This window comes from Natrix helvetica (genome assembly GCF_964273705.1).
Source record: "Natrix helvetica genome assembly, chromosome: 6".
In the NCBI taxonomy this organism is placed as follows: domain Eukaryota; kingdom Metazoa; phylum Chordata; class Lepidosauria; order Squamata; family Natricidae; genus Natrix; species Natrix helvetica.
Window position 1 is genome coordinate 12,369,926 of NC_138553.1, and position 20,206 is coordinate 12,390,131.

At 42.3% G+C, this 20,206-nt stretch overlaps 1 protein-coding gene across 2 annotated transcripts; it reads right to left on the reverse strand.

The window, feature by feature from the left end:
• Positions 1–3,049: 3,049 nt before the first annotated feature.
• Positions 3,050–18,771, reverse strand: STRAP (serine/threonine kinase receptor associated protein). 2 transcript variants are annotated; one of them, XM_081958229.1, is made up of 10 exons: positions 18,491–18,771; positions 16,128–16,263; positions 15,855–15,936; positions 15,595–15,667; positions 14,351–14,447; positions 10,275–10,412; positions 9,374–9,510; positions 7,460–7,609; positions 6,110–6,175; positions 3,050–4,081 (listed from the first exon to the last, which is right to left on the reverse strand). In XM_081958229.1, exons 1-10 carry the CDS (start codon positions 18,600–18,602, stop codon positions 4,017–4,019), a joined length of 1,056 nt encoding a protein of 351 aa, XP_081814355.1. In that variant the 5' UTR covers positions 18,603–18,771; the 3' UTR covers positions 3,050–4,016. The 2 variants fall into 2 exon arrangements, with proteins under 2 accessions (XP_081814355.1, XP_081814356.1); XM_081958230.1 differs by having other exon boundaries at positions 3,050–4,078; positions 18,491–18,770.
• Positions 18,772–20,206: the final 1,435 nt, after the last annotated feature.

Below are 20,206 nucleotides of genomic sequence, written 5' to 3' on the forward strand. Positions count from 1 at the left end.
AAATATATGATGTTCCGAGTAGTACATTTTTTTTGCAGTTCCGCTGGTGTTATGGCAGGAAGCTGCAATTTGTTGATGTATCTTATAAAATTCTTGGACCTGGTACCAAGTGCCCCGATGACAATGGGTATCACTGTTACATGTTTCATCCATAATCAGGTTGTTTCGATGGCCAGATCATGGTATTTCATGATTTTTTCCAATTATTATTATCATCATCATTATTATAATCATCATCATCATCATCATTATTATTATTTGAACAGCCAGCCAGATGTTCAGACTGGGTTTGGCATTTTGGTCTACCTATCGAGTCCTTACCCAGGACCTGTAATAGGCAAATCCGGATGTTTGATGGTTTTACAGCTATGGTCGCAGGATGGAAGCTGTTCCAAGTAAAGCTGCCTTCAGCAATTGACTGATAGCAAATCTGTCAATGCCTATGGTGTTCAAGTGGTGCTCTAGTTGTTTTGGGATTCCACCCAAGGAGCCTATTACTCTTGGTACCACCCTTGCTTGCCTTTGCCATAGTCGTTCTATTTCTATTTGTAGGTCTTTGTATTTTGTTATCTTCTCCAGTTCTTTCTGTCCTATTCCGCTGTCTCCATATCCACTATCCAGACATTTTTGTCTTTCTTAGCGATAACTGTTAAGTCCCTGGGGTGTTATGTGGCAAGTGCCTGTCTACCTGAATTCGGAAGTCCAAGAGCAATTTAACTTCTTCATTTTCTATGACTTTTTCTGTTCTTCATTACAGGCAAATGACATTTCTTGCAGATCTTCCAATGCACCATTGTTGCTACTTTGCCATGCCACTGCTTCTATTATTGTTGTTGTTTATTGTAGCTATTATTATTTTTAAAAATGCATGCATGGCCCTGTCTGTGGTATGCTTAATATAAACTCGTATTCATTCATTGCCCAGGAAAAGTGGGGATTGCAAAGATAAAATGGCCCATTGTTGCGATTGATGCGCGCACACTGTTTTTGGGCTCATCGATTGCAACGGCCCCTATTAGTACTGCAGTGATTGAGCTGCCTTGATTTTACGAACAGTCCTCCGTCTTCATTAATGATTTACAGTTACATCACCCAGATAAATCAACATTGCAGACTGGACAATGTGCAGCCTCTCGGTGTACAAGTTATCACAGGTCGAAATGCAGCCCTTGTTGATCTCCACAGTCATGGAGTTTAAGGGGCTTAATGTAGGCCTTGCTTCCCCCCCCCCCCCCCTTCCAGCCAATAAAGTAGGCCTATCTCACCAGGGATAAAATGAGGGGAACAAGTCCATCATCTTACCTTCTCAGAGAAAAAGTACTTTATTTCCCCCAAAATAAGACCTCCCCAGATAATAAGCCCAATCGGACTTATGAGTGCATCGGGCTAAAATAAGCCCTCCCCGAAAATAAGCCCTCCCCTGAAAATATTGCAACACAGCAGCAGCCATGAGGTGACCACGCTCGCCGCCTCCTGAACCTCGAAAATAATAAGACCTTCCCGAAAATAAGGCCAAGCGCTTATTTCGGGGCTCAAAAGAAAATAAGACCTTGTCTTATTTTGGGGTAAACACATTTGGATTCTGGCAAGAAAGCTAAAGAGCAATTCAGAATTTACTGGGTTTTTGACAAAGCGGCCTCTCGCCTTAACAAAAATTTTAGGCGGGGGCCCAGAGAGCTGTCATTTTCTCCGTACGGAAGCATTACGAACCAGATTTTCAATTGTTTTTAAAGCTGTGCCACTAGCACTGGCCGCCGTTCTTGAGGTCACAAGGTTTTCTTCTGGTAGTAAATATAATTGCTTCGGAAAGCCCTCCTTCCTTCAAGTTTCATAATAAAAAGGTGCTGACCCTCCCTGGAGGTGTCCTTGGGTTCTACCTGATGGCAAATGATATTTGCTTGGAATCCGCTTACATCCCAGCTTTTCAAAACCTTCGTGGCGTATAAACGTGGCACAGGTAATTGAGTGAAGGAAGCCACAAGGGGAGCTGCTTATTTTGGAAGGTGCCAAGTGATTACAGGATGTCTTCAGTTTACAGTATCATCCCTCATCTTTCTTTGCAAAATAGTTTGAATTGCACACAAGGATTAGTAACACTCCATAACCCTCCATCAGGAACGCGGTGGCTCAGTGGCTAAAACATTGAGCTTGTCGATCAGAAAGGTCGGCAGTTCAGCACTTCGAATCCCTAGCGCCACATGACGGAGTGTATAAGATGCACCCAGATTTTCAGCCTTTTTTGAGGGAAAAGCGTGCATCTTATGCTCCCCAAAAATACGGTACTTGCGTATGGGTGGAGGGTTCAAGCAAAAATGTCTGCCAGAAACCAATGCAAAAAAAGATGGAGCACCAAGATACAGGGGTGGGGGAATTACTGCGTTTATAAGCAACCAACAGAGCTGGTACTCTAAAATCACCTGATTCATTCAAATTTTGTTTGAGTACAAGGATAGTTAACACTCTCACTAAAAAAAGTCCCATCTGCAAAAAAAAACCAACAACCCAGTATCGAAGGCTAGGCTACAGTTATTCTTCCTGTATTATTTGGTTTTGTAATCTGTATTCAAAATGCAGTAATGTTATTATTTCTCCTAAAGTCCATATTCCTAAATGCGTGGTCCTATGTAACTAGATTCAGGGGCCACGTTTTCATCTTTTTCACATTCTTTTCCACTAAAGATGGAGAGCGTTCTTTCTAACCAATCCATCATAACTGCATTAATATTTCGGGTATCTTACTACATCCATATAGAATCAGTGTGTCACAAGAGGTCATTTTAATTCCTAACTCCCCTTGCACTGCAGAACGCTCTTGTTAAAATCTTTTTCAACATTGAACCTGCCAGATGTGCTAACTCCATCGTTCAGATCAGGTATATGAGCGTTAAGACCATTTACGGCAAATCAATGGAGAACTTAAGAGGAGGAGGATGGGCAAGGCTAAAGTAATGAGCTTGTATTCCTTTTATGTTGGCTATAATGTGTTCTGAACACATGCTGCTATTTCTAAACGTCAAACGTCTTATATTTAGTCTCTAGTTAATGCAGATGACTCTTTAAACCACCATTTTATTCCTATGCAGCATATGAATTATTCGATGTATACATACAGTTCGTTTTTGGGGGAAACAACACATTAAAAATCATATAGAAATACTTAGTTGCTTCCGTTTAAAAGAAGTCCAGAAGAAATACAAGGGATAAGTAGGTATGTTTTGACATAGTGTAAATTCAGATAGTATATGAACAATTTTGACAGGGATGCTCCTTCACATGTTATCTTTTTAGAGATAAGATTTGAATTATGAAGTTTTACTGGAGAAGAACGTACAAGCTTCAAGCAGCATGGCATTCAGTCACCTATCATGCAAAAGACACCCCCAAATATTACATCCCCCCCTTTTTTTTTAAATTCAAAGCCCCAGGCTATTCAGTACTGTTCAGAAACAGATGAATTAACCTGGTATGCTTTCTAACATTTTCTAGGAGTGCCATTGTAGGAGCGTTTTATTTAGATGATTTGGAAACAGAAGCAGTGTACAATAAAAGTGGGAGGGCAAAAAAACCCTAAACCACAAATATTTTATTTAACCAAATGACCCCCCTGCCTTTTGTCGTCATCCCCTTCCCCACTTTCAGAGAACATACTCTAACCAAGATACCGTTACATTTCTCCTCAATAATAAAACACTACAATGACTTAATCTTTAACACTGGAGAAAAAAAACAGGATCTCGGCGCCTGGTTGTGTTCAGACTTAACAAAAGGCAAAATGACGCTTAAAAGACAGCCAAACCGTTACTTTTTTTGTCTCATCTTTCTTGACAACCTGTTCCTATGCATTCTCATCAATTACTGCCTCTCTATTTGCCTTCGATTCACTCTGCACCCCCACTCCATCCCTCAGGAGAGGCTGTTGCATATGACTGCTGTTATTTTTCTTTGTTTTTCCATTTTTTCTTTTCAGGATCGAATCTCAATGAGTTCGTGTGTGTTGTCCTTAACGGCCATGATGCTCAAGCCTTAACTTCAGGAGGTGTGCTATAGATGGAATCTGTGTTTTCAGAGCCAAGATCTTCTGCTGAGTTGAGCATAAGGGAAGAAACAAGAAAAAAAAAAAACCTCCGTTAATGTTTAGCAGAGGTTAATTTAAAAAAAATATGTATTGCTAGGCCTGCATTTCACCATAACTCCATATCTATTCCAGTTTGCTCCTGAAAGTAGCGTCCGGTCACAGTTGGCCTTTTAAAAAGGGAAAGGTTCCCCTCGCACATATGTGCTAGCTGTTCCTGACTCCTAAGAGGCAGTGCTCATCTCCATTTAAAAGCTGAAGAGCCAGCGCTGTCCAAAGATGTCTCCGTGGTCATGTGGCTAGCATGACTAAATGCCGAAGGTGCACAGAACGCTGTTACCTTCCCACCACAAAAGTGGTTCCTATTTTTCTACTTGCATTTTTTACGTGCTTTCGAACTGCTAGATTGGCAGAAGCTGGGAGAAGTAGCGGGAGCTCACTCCGTTACACGGTGCTAGGGATTCAAACCACAGAACTGCCAACCTTTCTGATCAACAAGCTCAGCGTCTTAGCCACTGAGCCACCGCATCCCATGGCCTTTTAAGCCATGTGGCTAATGTGAATGTCACTCTTGTGATCTTCCAACCAACACTACCCTGGTCCAGCCCAAGAACAAGAAACAATTATCTTCCAGATGCTTCCTCACATTGTGAGATAGATATATGACTCCATATCTATATATTTGTGTTACAACCCCTGGTATGCCCAAATATGGGAGGGGGCTCACTACTCCCCCTTTCTGTCCTTCGGCTCATTACAGAAGACCATCCAGGCAGAAAACCATATTTTTATTTTTAATGTTGCCTTTGCTACGTTTGTGTTGTATTTGTGCTAAATAACTTGAAATAGATCTATACTAGTCTCCCTTTATTTATTTATCAGCACAAATACAACATATATATATATAAGGCCAGTTAAAATATTGGTGCTACAATTAGTCCTCGACATACGACCACAATGAGCCACAATATTTCTGTCGTTAAGTAAGACAGTTAAGTAAATTCTGCCCCATTTTACAACATTTCTGGCCTCAGTTAAGTGAATCACTGTAGTTGGTAAGTTAGTAACCTCGTTGTTAAGTGAACCTGGCTATCCCACTGCTTGTCGGAAGATCACAAAAGCGGATCCTACGACCTTGGAACACATTAGTAGTCATAAAATAGGAACCAGTTGCCAAGCATCTGAACTTTGATCAGGGGATGCTGGAAAGGTCATAACTAAAAAAAAAATAGTTGTAAATCACTTTTTTTCAGTACCATTGTAGCTTTGAACGGTCACTAAACAAACTGTTGTAAACAGAGGACTACCTCTATGAAAACATTTTGATGTAAACGAGATAGGAAATAACCACAGTTTCATAGTGTATCCTCAGTTTTCATAGGCTGGGCTTTTAACTGCCAGGAGAATTCTGGGAGTATGAGTCCACCCATCTTAAAGTTGCCAAGTTTGGGAAACACCGTTTAATGTGATTCATATTGGATCTCTTATACCCTCTTCAGTCCTAACTTGCTACATTAGAAATATCCAGGCTGATCGCCTTATAGCAAAATTCCATGAAGAAAATCCAAACAAGCCTGGGGAGGGGGGGAGGGGGGGAGACTTAAATCCTATACCTGTACTCAAATTGTTTTTGCTTCGCATAGGTCACTTTTGGAAAGTGAGGGGAGCCGAATGTCAACTCATAAAGTTGCCATGGTGAGGAAAGGGGGAGGGCATTCCATGCATACTTTCAGCTAGAGTCGGATCTCAGATTACTACAACGGGCTTCTGAGGGGTGCATCTCGTTGGAGAATGTGATTTATGACACAGAGTGAGGGGAGGGAAGGAACAGGGGTAAAGTTCATCTATAATTCAAATGAGGCTTAGTTATGACTGCAATAGGTATTGCCAAAATGGTGCTCCTAATAAATGACTGGTTTTCTTTTGAAACTTGGCCCAAGGCTCATGAATCAATTAGAGCATCTTTCGGAAACCTGACACCTACACACCAAAAGGTCAACCTCTGATTGTGGTTAGATTCTGCTATTCGATCATTACCTAATTCTTCTTCTGCAGTTCCTGGAAGGTTGACTTTAGCCTTAGCCAGCTCTCCGCCTTCTTCTTCTGGAGAAAGAGAATTAGAAAGCACAAAGCCATCATTTTACATCATTCAACTTGTCACTTGCATAAACATTTACAAAACAGGCAGCATTCCGCTAGGCACAAAACATTTTCCAGGGCTGTTTGATATGATTTTCCTCCAGATAAGGGTGTCTGGTTTAAGCTGAGGAAGATCTATCTACGGTACTCTCTCTTACGTAGATATGTATCATGAATCAGCTACAATTTACTGGCCTTAGAAAAGCAAGAGTTCCATTTCAGGAGATCATGGCAGTTAGTGGGAGAGAGCTCTACCTCCTCAATAGCCTTCAATCTACCCCATCCCTGATGCCTGAAGGAAAACGTCTACCTAGCCTTTTCTCAAAGGATGATATTAGGTCAGGGGTTGGCAACCTGCGGCTCTGGAGCCACATGTGGCAATTTCATCCCTCTGCTGCGGCTCCCTGTTGCCCGTCAGCTCCACAATTGATAGAGCTTTTGGTTAGGACAGGTAGGGGGGAAAGGATGCCATGCTAGGAGGAGGCTCTGGTGGGGGAACCGGGCTTCTGGTCGGCTCCAGAATTGAACAGGGGGCTTCTAGTTAGGACCTTTGTGGTTCTTTTGAGTGTTTAAGGTTGCAGACCCCTGTATTAGGTTGTTTCTTTCATATGGAGCATCATTAACTCCAACGGGGGCAGAAGAAGTGGTACAATACAGGATTAGCATTTTGATGGCAAGTTTTAATCAAAATGCGCTGCCCAGTCTTTCCCCCATATACAATCTGATCAGGTGCCAGTGAATTAATGAGCAGCAAAGCCAAAAGAAATGCATGTAATTCTTGACTTATGGCCACATTTGGGACCAGAACTTCAGTTGCCGAGTGAGGCAGTTGGTTAAGGGTGTCCTGCCGCATTTTATAACCTTTTTTTTGCCACTGTCATCAATTGAACCGCACGGCCATTAAGCGAATCAGGCTTCCCTCATTGACTCTTGCTTATCAAAAGCCAACTGGGAAGGTTGCAACTGGCAACCAGGTGTCCCTTGTAGCTGGATGCTGCAGCTGTGATAAATACGTGCCAGTGGCCAAGCACCCAAATTTTGATCATATGACTGTTAAGGGCAAGTATTTGCCAACAGTTGCGTTACTTTTTTTCACAACCAAACTTCAAACGGCCACCGAATGAATGGTTTGTTAAGTCGCAAGACTGCCTCCGCTGCAGTAGAATTCTGTAGCAATTATCTCGTAAATCAGAGAACAAAACAAGTTAGCAAGAATGCCTGAGTCCCAATAGAAAAGACACTTCTTACCAGGAATCACACATTTCCAGAGACCATATGTTTTCCCGACTGTCGTCTGCCACAGCCTCAGCGTTCCGTCCTCCGAGCCACTAGCATACAACTCTCCATCTGGGCTAAATCTGACACAGTGAATCGGTCCAAAGTGCCCCTTGTAAGATTCTGCAAAGAAATTGTAATGCGTCAATAAGGGAAGGGAGGGAGGGAGGGATGCAAACTGATTCAGCTCAAGCTTTTAAGGAAACGAGAGAGAGAGATTTGCCCTGCAATGGGGCTTCAAGTAAAAAATTCTGCCTTCTCTTGTGGAGCAACATTAAGGAGGGCTCACATTTTAGAAAAACACTGGATGTTAACAGAAGGGCCCTCTGATGGCCTGGATGTAAACTTGCCACCAGAAAAAAGATGAGATTTGGGGGTATTGCAGCAATACTTTTATTATTTTTAAAAATGAAGACAAAAGCTACATCAGTTCACACTCAACATTATTTCTATCTTTGTTCAGGAACATTAACTCAGAAATTCCTGGAGCAGGGGTGTCAAACTCAAGGCCCGGGGACTGGATGCAGCCCGTGGGGTACTTAGATCTGGCCCGTGGGGCTGTCCTGGAAATAGTGAAGGAGCAGCCCCGGTGCTTTTGCCAGTGAAAACAGGCTCCAGAGCTCCGTTTCCTGCTGCCATGGCCTCCTGCAACCTTCTGACAGTGAAAACAGAGCTCCATTTTCACTGATAGAGGGTAGCAGGAAGCCGTGGCAGCCGAAAACGGAGCTCTGGAGCTCATTTTCGCTGGCAGAGCTCTTGGGCTGCCACAGGCGCCCCCGACTCGAGTGATGATGTGCACCCTGGCCATGCCTCCCCCCCCCCGAGGTCAAACACAACCCTGATGCGTCCCTCAATGAAACCGAGTTTGACATCCCTTTCCTAGAGGGAATACTGCAAGGGTGAGGAACTCAAGATTCAGTATTAATGCCTCCCTGATCTAAGCAGCCAGTATAGTGTAGTGGGTTAAGGTGTGGGACTAGGAGCAGGAAGACCCAAGTTGAAGTTCACCCTCGGCCACCATGGCTTCCTCTTGAGGAAATATGGGCCAGTCATTCTCACTCAGCCCAACCTATTGTATTTTTCGGATTATAAGACTCACCTAAATTTAGAAGAGGAAAACAAACAAACAAAAAAAGGTTTTTGGCCTCTGTGGCCCTTTGGGGGGGCTTTTTTTGGCCCCTTTCCAGACTTTTTTCTACCCATTTTCGATGCTTTTTTCAGCCCTTTTTCTAGGCTTTTTCAGCCTGTTTGGGGGCTTTTTTGGCCCGTTTTGAGGCTTTTTTCGATTTGTTTTTAAAGCTTTTTTGGGCCCATTTTGAAGGCTTTTTACCCCCGTTTTTTAGGCCTTTTTCGGCACAGACATTTTCACCCCCTTTTTGGAGAGAAAAAATGTGTCTTATAGTCCAGAAAATACGGGATTTTACAGGGTTTACTGCTGTAGGGAAAAACAGGGTGATGGAGCAGCATATATGCCACCCTGAGCTCCTATATACAAAGAATGGGATTTGACTCTAATGAATAAATTGTCCGTTACCTCTATGCCCAGGTGGGTCACAGATGCATGGGGCCAAGGGTATAAAGCATATATATCAGTCTGCAATATGAGCGATGCAAAAGTGACTTGAACACAATCACATATAAACACATGCAGTTGGAGAAACATCATCTATTTCAAGCCACAATTCAAGGTTCAGTGGAATGAAATATGACTACAGTACCAACTTGATAATTATAAGTTAGGATTGTTATCACTGCTTTGCTAACTCCCCCAAAATATTCAAGTTTAAACTTTTACAATTAGCAGTTAAGCTGGTTGGTTGTTGTTTTTTTAACAGCCATGAAATTCATCCAAGCATGCCCTGAAGTGCATTTAAATGTATCACATACCTAATTCTTCGCCAGTATTATAATCGTATTTATAAAGTTTAAAATCTTCACCACCAGCAACTAGACATTCTTTCTCCGGATGGAGAGACGCAGAATTGATTGTTGCAGGTGCCTCAAATGATTTAATCTGTTCCAAACTATGGAGAGAAAACAAAAAGCACTGATTATTTTAAAAAATGAAAATCCTATACTGCAGTGTTTTTCAACCTTGGCAACTTGAAGATGTCTGGACTTCAACTCCCAGAATTCCCCAGCCAGCGAATGCTGGCTGGGGAATTCTGGGAGTTGAAGTCCAGACATCTTCAAGTTGCCAAGGTTGAAAAACACTGCTATACTGAACAAAACACTAAAGCATGCCAAAGAAGAAAACACTATAAGGAGGGATTCTTATTTAAATGGAATTCACTTATCAGAAAGCTGAGTGCCTGTTAGCAAAAAGAGATCCATTTTTAAGAGGATTTTCCTGTAGGTGCAGACAGACAGACAGACACACACGAGCAAAATGCCAGAGGTAGCAGTGATAAAATAGTTCCTTTTACACTGTGGCCTAGACAATGGAAGTTGAGTGCCGCTATTACATAGAGCAGGAAACAACTTTTACAAAAAAAAATTAAGCAAAGAAAAAAAATGCTCTGACGGTCATTGAAATATAATCACATGCCTAGTTCTTCATCGGTATAATCCTATTTATAAACTTTAAAATCTGTCCGCTACCAACTAAATGTTCTCTCTCTTTTTTTTAACAAAAACAAGTTGGTTTGAATACATGTACTAATGTAAGTATAGAAATTATTTAGACTGATGGCATGATAGGCACACAGTCTCTACGGGCTAGTCTACACTTGACCAGTTTGTCTGTATGGCCTGATGAATGAAACACACATGTTAAAAACAAGCTTACGTTTCTGCACTGTGAAAGGCAATGGTCCGGCCATAGGTGATGACTATTAGCTCCCCTTCGCGCACGTATTCCATGCTACTCACAGACATGGCAACGTTGACTGCCTTCACTTCTGTCAGTGTATTCCTGTCCCAGAGTCTGAAACGGAGAGACAACAGTAAAATGTATTTAATTCCTAACTGCAATCCGGTACGTCACAATGGCAAACATTTCCTGGATAAAATGCTCTTCGCTACCATGCTAATCTCTCAACCTACTTACAGTATAGTTCAGGCATTTCAAGTGGTTTTTTTTAAAATTGTCATTGCTGTTAGAGGGGGGGAAAAACTTTTTACATATATTCCAATTACGCATTCACCCATTTTGAGTGTGAATGAACGCAGAACCCACTGAACGTGGGGAAAAAGAGGGAGAAACTCAAGACATATTTAACCTAAGGAAATCCTGTATATTGGAAGTAATTCTAATATATGATTGATAATGGAAGATCAACAAACTCTTACAAGAAAACTTAAATGGTTAATTGCTTTAGTATTTAATGAGTCATCAACCAAAGTACCTGACAACATCACAGTTAGTCCTCAACTTTATTCGTATAGGGTGCCTTTGAAGTTACCAGAACACAGAAGTGACTCACAACCAGCCCTCACATGTATGACCATCGCACAATCACCGCAAACACATAACCAAAATTCAGGCACCGGCATGGACTTATGACAACTGCAGATTCCTGAGGTCATGTGATCTCCATCTGTGACCTTCCCAACCAACGTCCGACAAGCCAAGTCAATTGGGGAAGTTGGATTCACTGAACAACTGTCTGACCAACTTAACAATTGCAGTGATCTGCTTGACAACCAAGGTTAAAAAAAAGTTGTAAAACTGACGCGACTCGCTTAACAATAGAAATTCTGGTTCCAATTGTGGTTGTAAGTTGAGAACTTCCTGTACGACCCGCCCAGAGTCACCTTGTAGGGGAGATGGCGGCACAGAAATTTAATAAAGAAATAAAACGATCAACAGTACTTTCCCAGCAGTCTTAACCCAGTGGTTCTCAACCTTGGCAACTTGAGGATGTGGCGACTTCAACTCCCAGCCAGATATTCTGGGAGTTGAAGTCCACACATTTTTCAAGTAGCCAAGGTTGAGAAACATCATCTTAACCGGGGGTCCCCAAACTTGCCAACTTTGACTTGTGGACTTCAACATCCAGAATTCTCCAGCCAGCAATAGCATAGCTGGATGGAGAATTCTGGCAGTTGAAGTCCACAAGTCTTAAAGTTGTCAAGTTTGAAGACCTCTGGTCTTAACTGATATCCCAAGTTCTGCCTTAAACACAATTCAAACCATGATATGATTTTATACATCATTAGGACAGACGGAATACCTGTTAAACTAACACAATTTACACAATCAGGGAATTGAAATAATTTATGCCATATGAAACTCTGAGATTGCTCGTATAATTTCACAACTTTACTCCTATCATTTAATTTATGTCCAATGGTATGGTTCTGGGGAGTGAAATCTGAACTACAGTTTCGTCTGTTGCATCCATTCGGCTGAACAGAAATCTATAAAAATCAAGGTTTTACCATATGCCAGTACAATGGAAATGAATTTTTGAAAGTTATTCGTTTGAAATCAATTTCCAATACGGGAAACAATATTGGCAATTATTCGTATAATAAAAAAATTATTCGTATAATAAAAAAACATCCAAAAAGTTTCATACAATCAATTCAAAAACATGTTTTCCATTTACTGGATAGCCTAATGAATATTTTAAGATTGGCTGTCAAGCTGAATATTCTGAAAGTATAAATAGAGAATTGGGCATATGATACAAACTTGTACTGTGGCCAACATTTGTTTAAGATCCCCCATGTTGGTAAGATCCGTATGGTTTAAATATATGAACTTACTCTTCAATTGTAGACCATATTTCTGTAACTTTTGATCTATTTGTACTAAATGTGCAACCCCTTGTGAAAAGCTCTAATTCTCTGCTTATAAGCGTGGCTGGCTGGGAATTCCGGGAGTTGAAATCCACACATCTTAAAAGACCCTGAGATTGAGAAGCACTGCAATAAATCAGGGACTGTTTGTCTCCCAACCGGTAAAACCACAACATGATAAGACTTGCTTCTTAAAATTAGATAGATGAATGCAATTTGGGACCAAACTTAAGAAAGGAAAATGAAAAGAGCTGAGGTCAGCTGTTCTAAAGAAAACAAATTCCAGCTTGAACGTGTGCAAGCACTCCGCTTCTTAAAATTAAACACTGTATGCAAAGCTTCCTGACACCCCGACAGTCTTTTGCACTTGGCTCTGAGGCTGTGAAATTTGGACCATAAGAAAGGCTGAGCGCCAAAGAATTGAAGCCTTTGAACTCTGGTGCTGGAGAAGACTCCTGTGAGTCCCTTGGACTGCAAGGCCATCCAACTGGTCAGTCCGAGAGGAGATCAACCCTGACTGCTCTTTAGAAGGCCAGATCCTGAAAATGAAACTCAAATACTTTTAGAGCCCACCTAATGAGAAGAAAGGACTCACTGGAGAAGAGCCTAATGCTGGGAATGATGGAGGGCAAAAGAAGAAGTGGACAACAGAGAATGAGGTGGCTGGATGGAGTCACTGAAGCAATAAGCGTGAGCTTAAATGGACTCCAGAGGATGGCAAAATACAGGAAGGCCTGGAGGAACGTTGTCCGTGGGGTCATGATGGGTCGGACATGACTTCGCAGCTAACAACTAACTGAGGGATACCGGAATCCAAGTAAAAATTAAAATTGTAATGAATCAAGTATAGGCAGCCGTCGCTTAAAGACCACTTAGCAACCTTTTGAAGTTACAATGCATCTGCCCAGAACTACTTAGGACCCATTTCTGGAGTTCCAGAATGCCGTCTCCCCCCCCCCCCCCCGGTCACATCCTCTTTTGGCCGCTTGGCAACCGGCTCATATTTACAGCTATTTGCCATGACCATGGCTTTTGGAGGGTTTTTCTGGTTTCCAGAAAAGAACGGTCATTGAATAAAATGGATTCATGGAACAACCGCTGCAACAAAGTCGTAAAAGAGGAATTATTCTACAGAGGAATTATTGAGTCTGTCATCTGCACCTCCATAACTGTCTCCATGGTGTCTGCTTAACAAGACAGACAAGACTTCAGAGGATAATCAGAATTGCAGAAAAATCAATTGCTACCAACCTGCCTTCCATCGAGGACCTGTATATTGCATGAGTCAAAAAGAGGGCTGTGAAAATATCTACAGACTGCTCACATCCTGAACATAAATTATTTTAACTTCTACCCTCCAAACGACGCTATAAGGCATGCACACCTGAACAACAAGACACAAGGAGTTTTTCCCCAAATTCCATCACTCTGCTTAACAACTAATTCCCACAACACTGTCAATAATTTACTAAGACTGTATTATTATTATTATTATTATTATTATTATTATTATTATTATTATTATTATTATTATTATTGTTGTTGTTGTTGTTGTTGTTATTGTTATTATTATTATATTATTATTATTATTATTATTCTCTTCCTTCCTGGTACCTATCTCTTCCCACTTATGATTATAACCATGTTGCTTGTATCTTTCAATTTACATTGTTTTATTTGTTTACTAGTATGATTTGATAGCTTATTAGTAACTTTGACTATCACTAGGTATTGGATCTTTTTATTCTTGATGAATGTATTTTATTCTCCTTATGTACGCCGGAAGCATATTCACCAAAGACAAGTTCCTTGTGTGTCCAATTGCACTTGGCCAATAAAGAATTCTATTCTATTCTATTCCATTCCAAAATCAGACACAATTGCATAAAATGAACCACCCCAACTGACGAACAGAATTCCAGCCTCAATTCCAATCGTAAGTCCAGAACTACTTATAGTGGAAGACATTGATTCGCATGGTAAAAGCCCAATGTGTGGAAAGCCAAGCATGTATGCTCAGATTCAAAAACGTAGTTTTATAGTGAAGATGATAACCAGACAACTCCAGCACCCATTTCTTATATGGCACTAAGGGAAGAGGCAGTGATTATTTCTTACCTGACTGTTTTATCATCTGCTGAAAGGATCTGCGTATCATCACTGCTCCACAGAGCCTTTTTAATACCAGACGTGTGACCACTGACCACCTCAGGATCTGAGAAGTAGAGGAAATATTTTGCATTTAAAATGAAAACCTATTTTCTTACATTTCAGTAAAGGTCGTATTTCCCACTACATTTGTGGCTAACAAATAAAAATAAGGGAAGTAATTATTGTATATTAGAGCATACAGTAAATGTTCGGATATTTCGGGATATTTCCATGCATAAAGTGAGAGATTCAAGAAAAAAAAAAACAGATCAAGAATATATCACGTTTCTCCTGGCTCTCAAAAGAGGTAACTTCATGGGGCCAAATTTATCAGCTTTGGGCTTAAAAAGTTCTCCTTAGATGACTATATGCATTTACCCTTCTTACTTCAAAAAGTGACAAGCCATTTTTGCCATTTTCATTTCTTTCCTTGTCTATTCCTTTGAGTGGGGCCTCGGACTCCTGTCCTAAGATCACACTCTGATATTATGACAATAAAGACAATCCAATTTATTTACATTAACTAAATTAGCTGTTCAAAGGGTTCCTTTTTTTGCAATAAAGTTCAGGATCCTAAAGATACTTTTTCAAGTGGAAACTGTGGACTTTCTTGTTTTTCTTCGAAGACGTTTCACTTCTCATCCAAGATGTTTCTTCCGCTCTGACTGGATGGTAGGGAAGGATTTATATTCCTTGCAGACAGTTGGTCATTTGCATCCTTTTAGAGAGTCGTTGAGGCCTCTTGGAGGTGTACCTGTGTCCTCAGGGTCACCTGAATAGCGCAAAGTGGTGTGGAGCCTTCTTGGAACTGCTGAAAGGACTGTGTTGTCGACTGGAGAAGCTTCTTGGATGAGAAGCTAAATGTCTTCAAGGAAAAAGTCCAGTTGCCTCGTGAAAAAGCACCTTTGGGACAGCCATGACCTGGATGACTGAGAATCGCCACAAACATTCTGTCCTTTCCTTTATTTTTATTTGGCTAACTGAAGACTTTGCACGCATTTTGTCTGAACCTGTGGTTTTCCTTATTCACATTTTTCTTATTTGTTTATTTGAAACCCCAACTCTCAGGTATTCTGCCCAGTTACAACTAAAAAATAATATTAAAACCAGGTGGAAAAAGTCAGCTTGCTGAGCCTTCAAATTAGCACAGAAATATTTGCAACTTCCGGTACTCATTTTACTGATTCATAGGAATTTTTAAAAAGCCTCACCTGCCTCCGGCTTGTTTAAATCATATATACGTAACAATTTATCTTGTCCACCTGTCAACAAGTAATTGCTGTCCTAGAAGAGAAAATTAGCAGTCATTTATTAAGAAAGCTGGTTAGATGCCCAACCTTTTAAAATCTTATTAGTTAAAAAAAAAAAAAGTAAAATTAGTGATATGCCAACTTCAGAAAAGCAAAGGCGGAGTCAAAATCTTGAAAATCAAGACAGACAAAAAGACATTTGTACTTTTTTTTCTTTTTACCTGAGTGAAGTCCACTGATTTGACAATATGCTTGTGAGCCAAAGTGAGGAGTTCATCTCCTGAAACACCATCCCAGAGTTTGCTGAAACAAACAAACAAACAAACAAAAAAAGCCTCAGCTAATGACAATGGCATTTTCAGAAAGCTTCAGATACAGGCTTCCTTTGCCCAAAATTGTTAGCTTTCTAGCTATTGTTTGCACTTAATGATTTGAGACCTGATAAAAGCTTAAAGTTGCTGCAAGTATTTCCATGTCCAACAACTCTCACTTACGCAGTAAAATCTGCAGCGGCTGTGGCTGCTTTAGTGGCATCGCTATTCAACGTGGCTCCCCAGACTGCTCCCTTGTGGCCAAGAAATGTTCCAATCCAGTCGCCTGTGTCACCCTGTCGAAACATCGGTTTGCCATCTGGGAAGAGGGGGTGGAGGGGAGGAAAGTAAGATAATCTCAATCACAACAGCATCTACTTCTTTGTAAGTATAATATTTGTAAATTCAAAAAGACTCTACAGAGCATCCAGGCAGTTCTTGACTAACAACCTCAATTGGGGCCAGAATTTCTGTCACTAAGCAAGGCAATGAAATTAGTTGCCCCTGATTTTATGACCTTTGTCTGCCACGCTTGCTAGGTGAATCCCTGCAGTTGTTAAGTGAATTGTGTGGTCATGGAACAAATCTGGCTTCCCCTACTGCAGGGGTGTCCAAACTTGGGAACTTTAAGACTTGTGGACTTTAACTCCCAGAATTCCCCAGCATGGCTGGCTGGGGAATTCTGGGAGTTAAAGTCCACAAGTCTTAAAGTTCCCAAGTTTGGACACCCCTGCCCTACTGACTTTGCTTATTGGAAGCTGTCTGGGAAGGTCGCAATGGTGACTCCGGAATACTGAAACCGGTCAGAAATATTTCCCAGTTGCCAAGCACCAGAATTTTGATCATGTGACCATGGGCATGTGACGATGGTTTGTACATGTGTGGACCAGTCGTAAGTCACTTTTTTCAGTGCCATTAACTAAATGAACGGTTGTAAGTCGAGGACTACCAGCGGTAGAAAGTCCCATGTAGATTAATAAGGAATTCTAATGTTTAACAAAGTCTTACAAAAATTGCCTTGGGTCATTTTTTTTTTTGCATATGTCTCCTTATGGCATAGCCACACAACCACTTTTCGCAAATAGGCAAATAGAAGAAATATATTTTAATTATGTGCCTGCAAGTTGATGTCAACTCTAAGCAACCACAGAGAAATATTATTTGGGACAGAGAGATGAAGCTGTATCTGTTGAGAGAGGGCTGATCCATTTTGACATAGATGGCCTCTTTAACTCCTCTTTAAGACGCAGACCATTCTTTTGAAGACAACAAAGTACATATCTTGGACAGAGAGAACCGCTGGTTTGAAAAAGGGATTCAAGAATCTATGTCAAGAATCTAGGTTTAAATCTATGTCAAAATTGAACAGCCCTCTCTTAGCAGAGGGGGAGAGATACGACATCATCTACATCTCCAGTCTACAACACAGTCCTTTCAGCAGTTCCAAGGAGGCTCCACACCTATCTGCACTACTCAGGTGACCCTGAGGCCACTGATAAACCTCCAGGTGGCCTCAACAACTCTGTAAAATAATGCAAATGACTAGTGGCCTGCAAGAAATTTAAACCCTTCCATTCCCCACCAACCAGTCAGAGCTAAAGAAGCTTCTCGGATGAGAAGGGAAACGTCTTCAAAGAAAAACCAGAAAGTCCAGTTGCCTCTTGGAAAAAAGCCCCTTCGGGACAACCATGACCTGGATGACTGAGAATCTCCATAGACTTTCAGTGCCGTTGTAACCTTGAGTGGCCGCTAAATGAATTGTTGCTAAGTCGAGGACTTACCTGTACTTCGCCGCCCACACTGGTTATTAAACGGATCTGTACCCCATAAAGACTATATAGCCCCATATGTCTAATGGGATCCTCCATCATTCAGGCCGTGATGATCCCAAAGGTGGTTTTTCACCCCCCAAAAAGCAACTGGATTTTGTGCTGCCAATTCCTTATGTGCTACCAATGTGTTTGTACGAAGGTTTGTTTGTATGTGTGTGTGTGTGTCTGCACACATATACACACAGAAACCTACACACAAACTTGCGTGGGCAGCATGCGCGCACACACACACATCTTACTATAAAATTTATATACAATATTATTTGTATGTATGCATGTGTGTGTGTATACATGCATCCACCCATATACATATATATTCTTTTTTTCTCTTCCTTCCTTTGAGAACGTTTCCCTTCTCATCCAAGGAGCTTCTTCCACTGGGGAAGCGGGGAAGAAAGGAAGCGTTTGCTAAGGAAGGGGTGGAGGAAAAAAGTCCAGTTGCCTTTTGGGAAAAAGCCCTTTTAGGGTGTAGCCCCACGTGGCCCAGGCCGAGAAGACAGAGGCAGATGTAGGGCCTCCCGCTTGGGCAGGGGGTTGGACTAGATGACCTGCAAGGTCCTTCCCCACTCTCTCCCTCCGTAAGCTCAGGGGATGCCCAAAGCCAAAGCCCCGATCAGCCTTGGATGAGCCCCGCGGGGCTGGCGGGAGGGCTGGAGCGGCGGCGATCCCCGCAGAGGGGCTAAGGGGGCCGAGGAGACGCCCCTCCAGGCTCACCCTTGCAGGCGCTGATGAGGAAGTAGCCGTAGGGGGTGATGCCGCTGAAGGCCAGGTCCACCACGGGCCGCGTGTGGCCGGAGCACGTCAGCGGGGTCTGCCTCATCGCCATGGCGCCGGCCGGGAGAGAGGAAGGAGCCGTCGGGGAAGCAACGACTGGGGGCAGCCCGGGAAAGTTGAGGGGAGGCAGAGCTCGCCCACCGCCACGCGAGCGGCCTGGCCTCCTGGTGACGGGACGGTGGGACCGGCGGCCGGAAATGGGAGGGGAGGGGGAGAGGAAAGAATGGTCGCTGCCGGAAGCTGCCTCCTTCCGTCTCGGCTCTATGGTCACTTCCGAATCCGGATGCCATTCGGTGCAGGGCTTGTGACGTCGCTACCATAGAGACCTGAGCCCCAAAGGGAAATGCTTGCCGTACGCTTTCCAAAGAGCGCCGTTCGATCTTTCCGTTGGCAAGTTATTTTCCTCTCTCAAAGGGAGGGAAAGGAAGAAAATGCGAAACCGAAGAACACTGCGCTTCTTTCAGGGGAGGGTTTCAAAAAGTGACTGTCTCTTTAAGAGCGGGGGGGGGGTCTTTCTGGCCCCGCCCCCGGGAGGCCAGGCTTGATCTCCCATTGGATACAAGTTTTATTGTATCCAGAAGATTAGTTTTATTGATACAAGATGATTGTTTATTATTTAATTAATTTATATGCTTCCCAAGCTAGTTTGTATGTAGGTGTATGTATTTATGTATGTATACATACACACATACACACACACATACACACATACACACATACATACCAGTGGTGGGTTTCAAATTTTTTTAGAACCTCTTCTGTAGGTGTGGCCTGCTTTGTGGGAGTGGCTTGGCAGTCATGTGACTAGGTGGGCATGGCCAACTTGTACAATGTGATGAAACTCACTTAACAACGCTCTTGCTTAGCAACCAAAATGTTGGCTCATAAATTCAAATTTGAAGCAAGTCTTAAAGCTGTCAAGATACAAGACCCTTGGACCCCTAACCCTTTAGAAAAAAAAACCCAATGGTGTTCAAACTTGACAGCTTTAAGACTTGTGGACTTCAACTCCCAGAATTCCTCTTCCAGTCATGTTGGCTCAGGAACTCTGGCATTGAAGTGTGCAAGTCTTAAAGCTGTCAAGTTACAAGACCCTTGCACCCCTAACCCTTTAGAAAAAAAAACCCAGGGATGTTCAAACTTGACAGCTGTAAGACTTTAAGGTTTAGATAGGACTCTTAGAGGGGGGTGGGGTGATTGGTGAGCCAGCCAATCAGTGAGCAGCGGGTGGGGCAAGCGTCGTGCGGACGAGCGGGGGGAGGGAGCTGGAACCGGTTCTAAACGGCATGGTAGATTTGTGGAACCTCTTCTATAGAAGAGGTTAGAACTGGCAGGAACCCACCCCTGATACATACATACATACATACATACATACATACATACATACATACATCATACATACATACATACATACATACATACATAAATACTCCGGTCTTTTCCCGTGTAAGAGAAGACCCGAATACAACAAGACTAGTATACCTACACCCGTGATTGAGGGCAAAAGAAGAAAGGGACAACAGAGAATAAGGTGGCTGGATGGAGTCACTGAAGCAGTAGGCATGAGCTTAAATGGACTCCAGAGGATGAAGGAAGACAGGAAGGCCTGGAGGAATGTTGTCCATGGGGTTGCGATGGGTCAGGCACGACTTCACA

Coding starts and splice junctions, on each gene's coding strand:
- STRAP (XM_081958229.1), bottom strand. CDS start 18,602: ATGGCGATGAGGCAGACCCCGCTGACGTGCTCCGGCCACACGCGGCCC. Junction 6,176..7,459: donor CTGGAAATGTGTGATTCCTG/GTAAGAAGTGTC, acceptor CTCTTTCTCCAG/AAGAAGAAGGCGGAGAGCTG. Junction 4,082..6,109: donor AACTGCAGAAGAAGAATTAG/GTAATGATCGAA, acceptor TGCTCAACTCAG/CAGAAGATCTTGGCTCTGAA.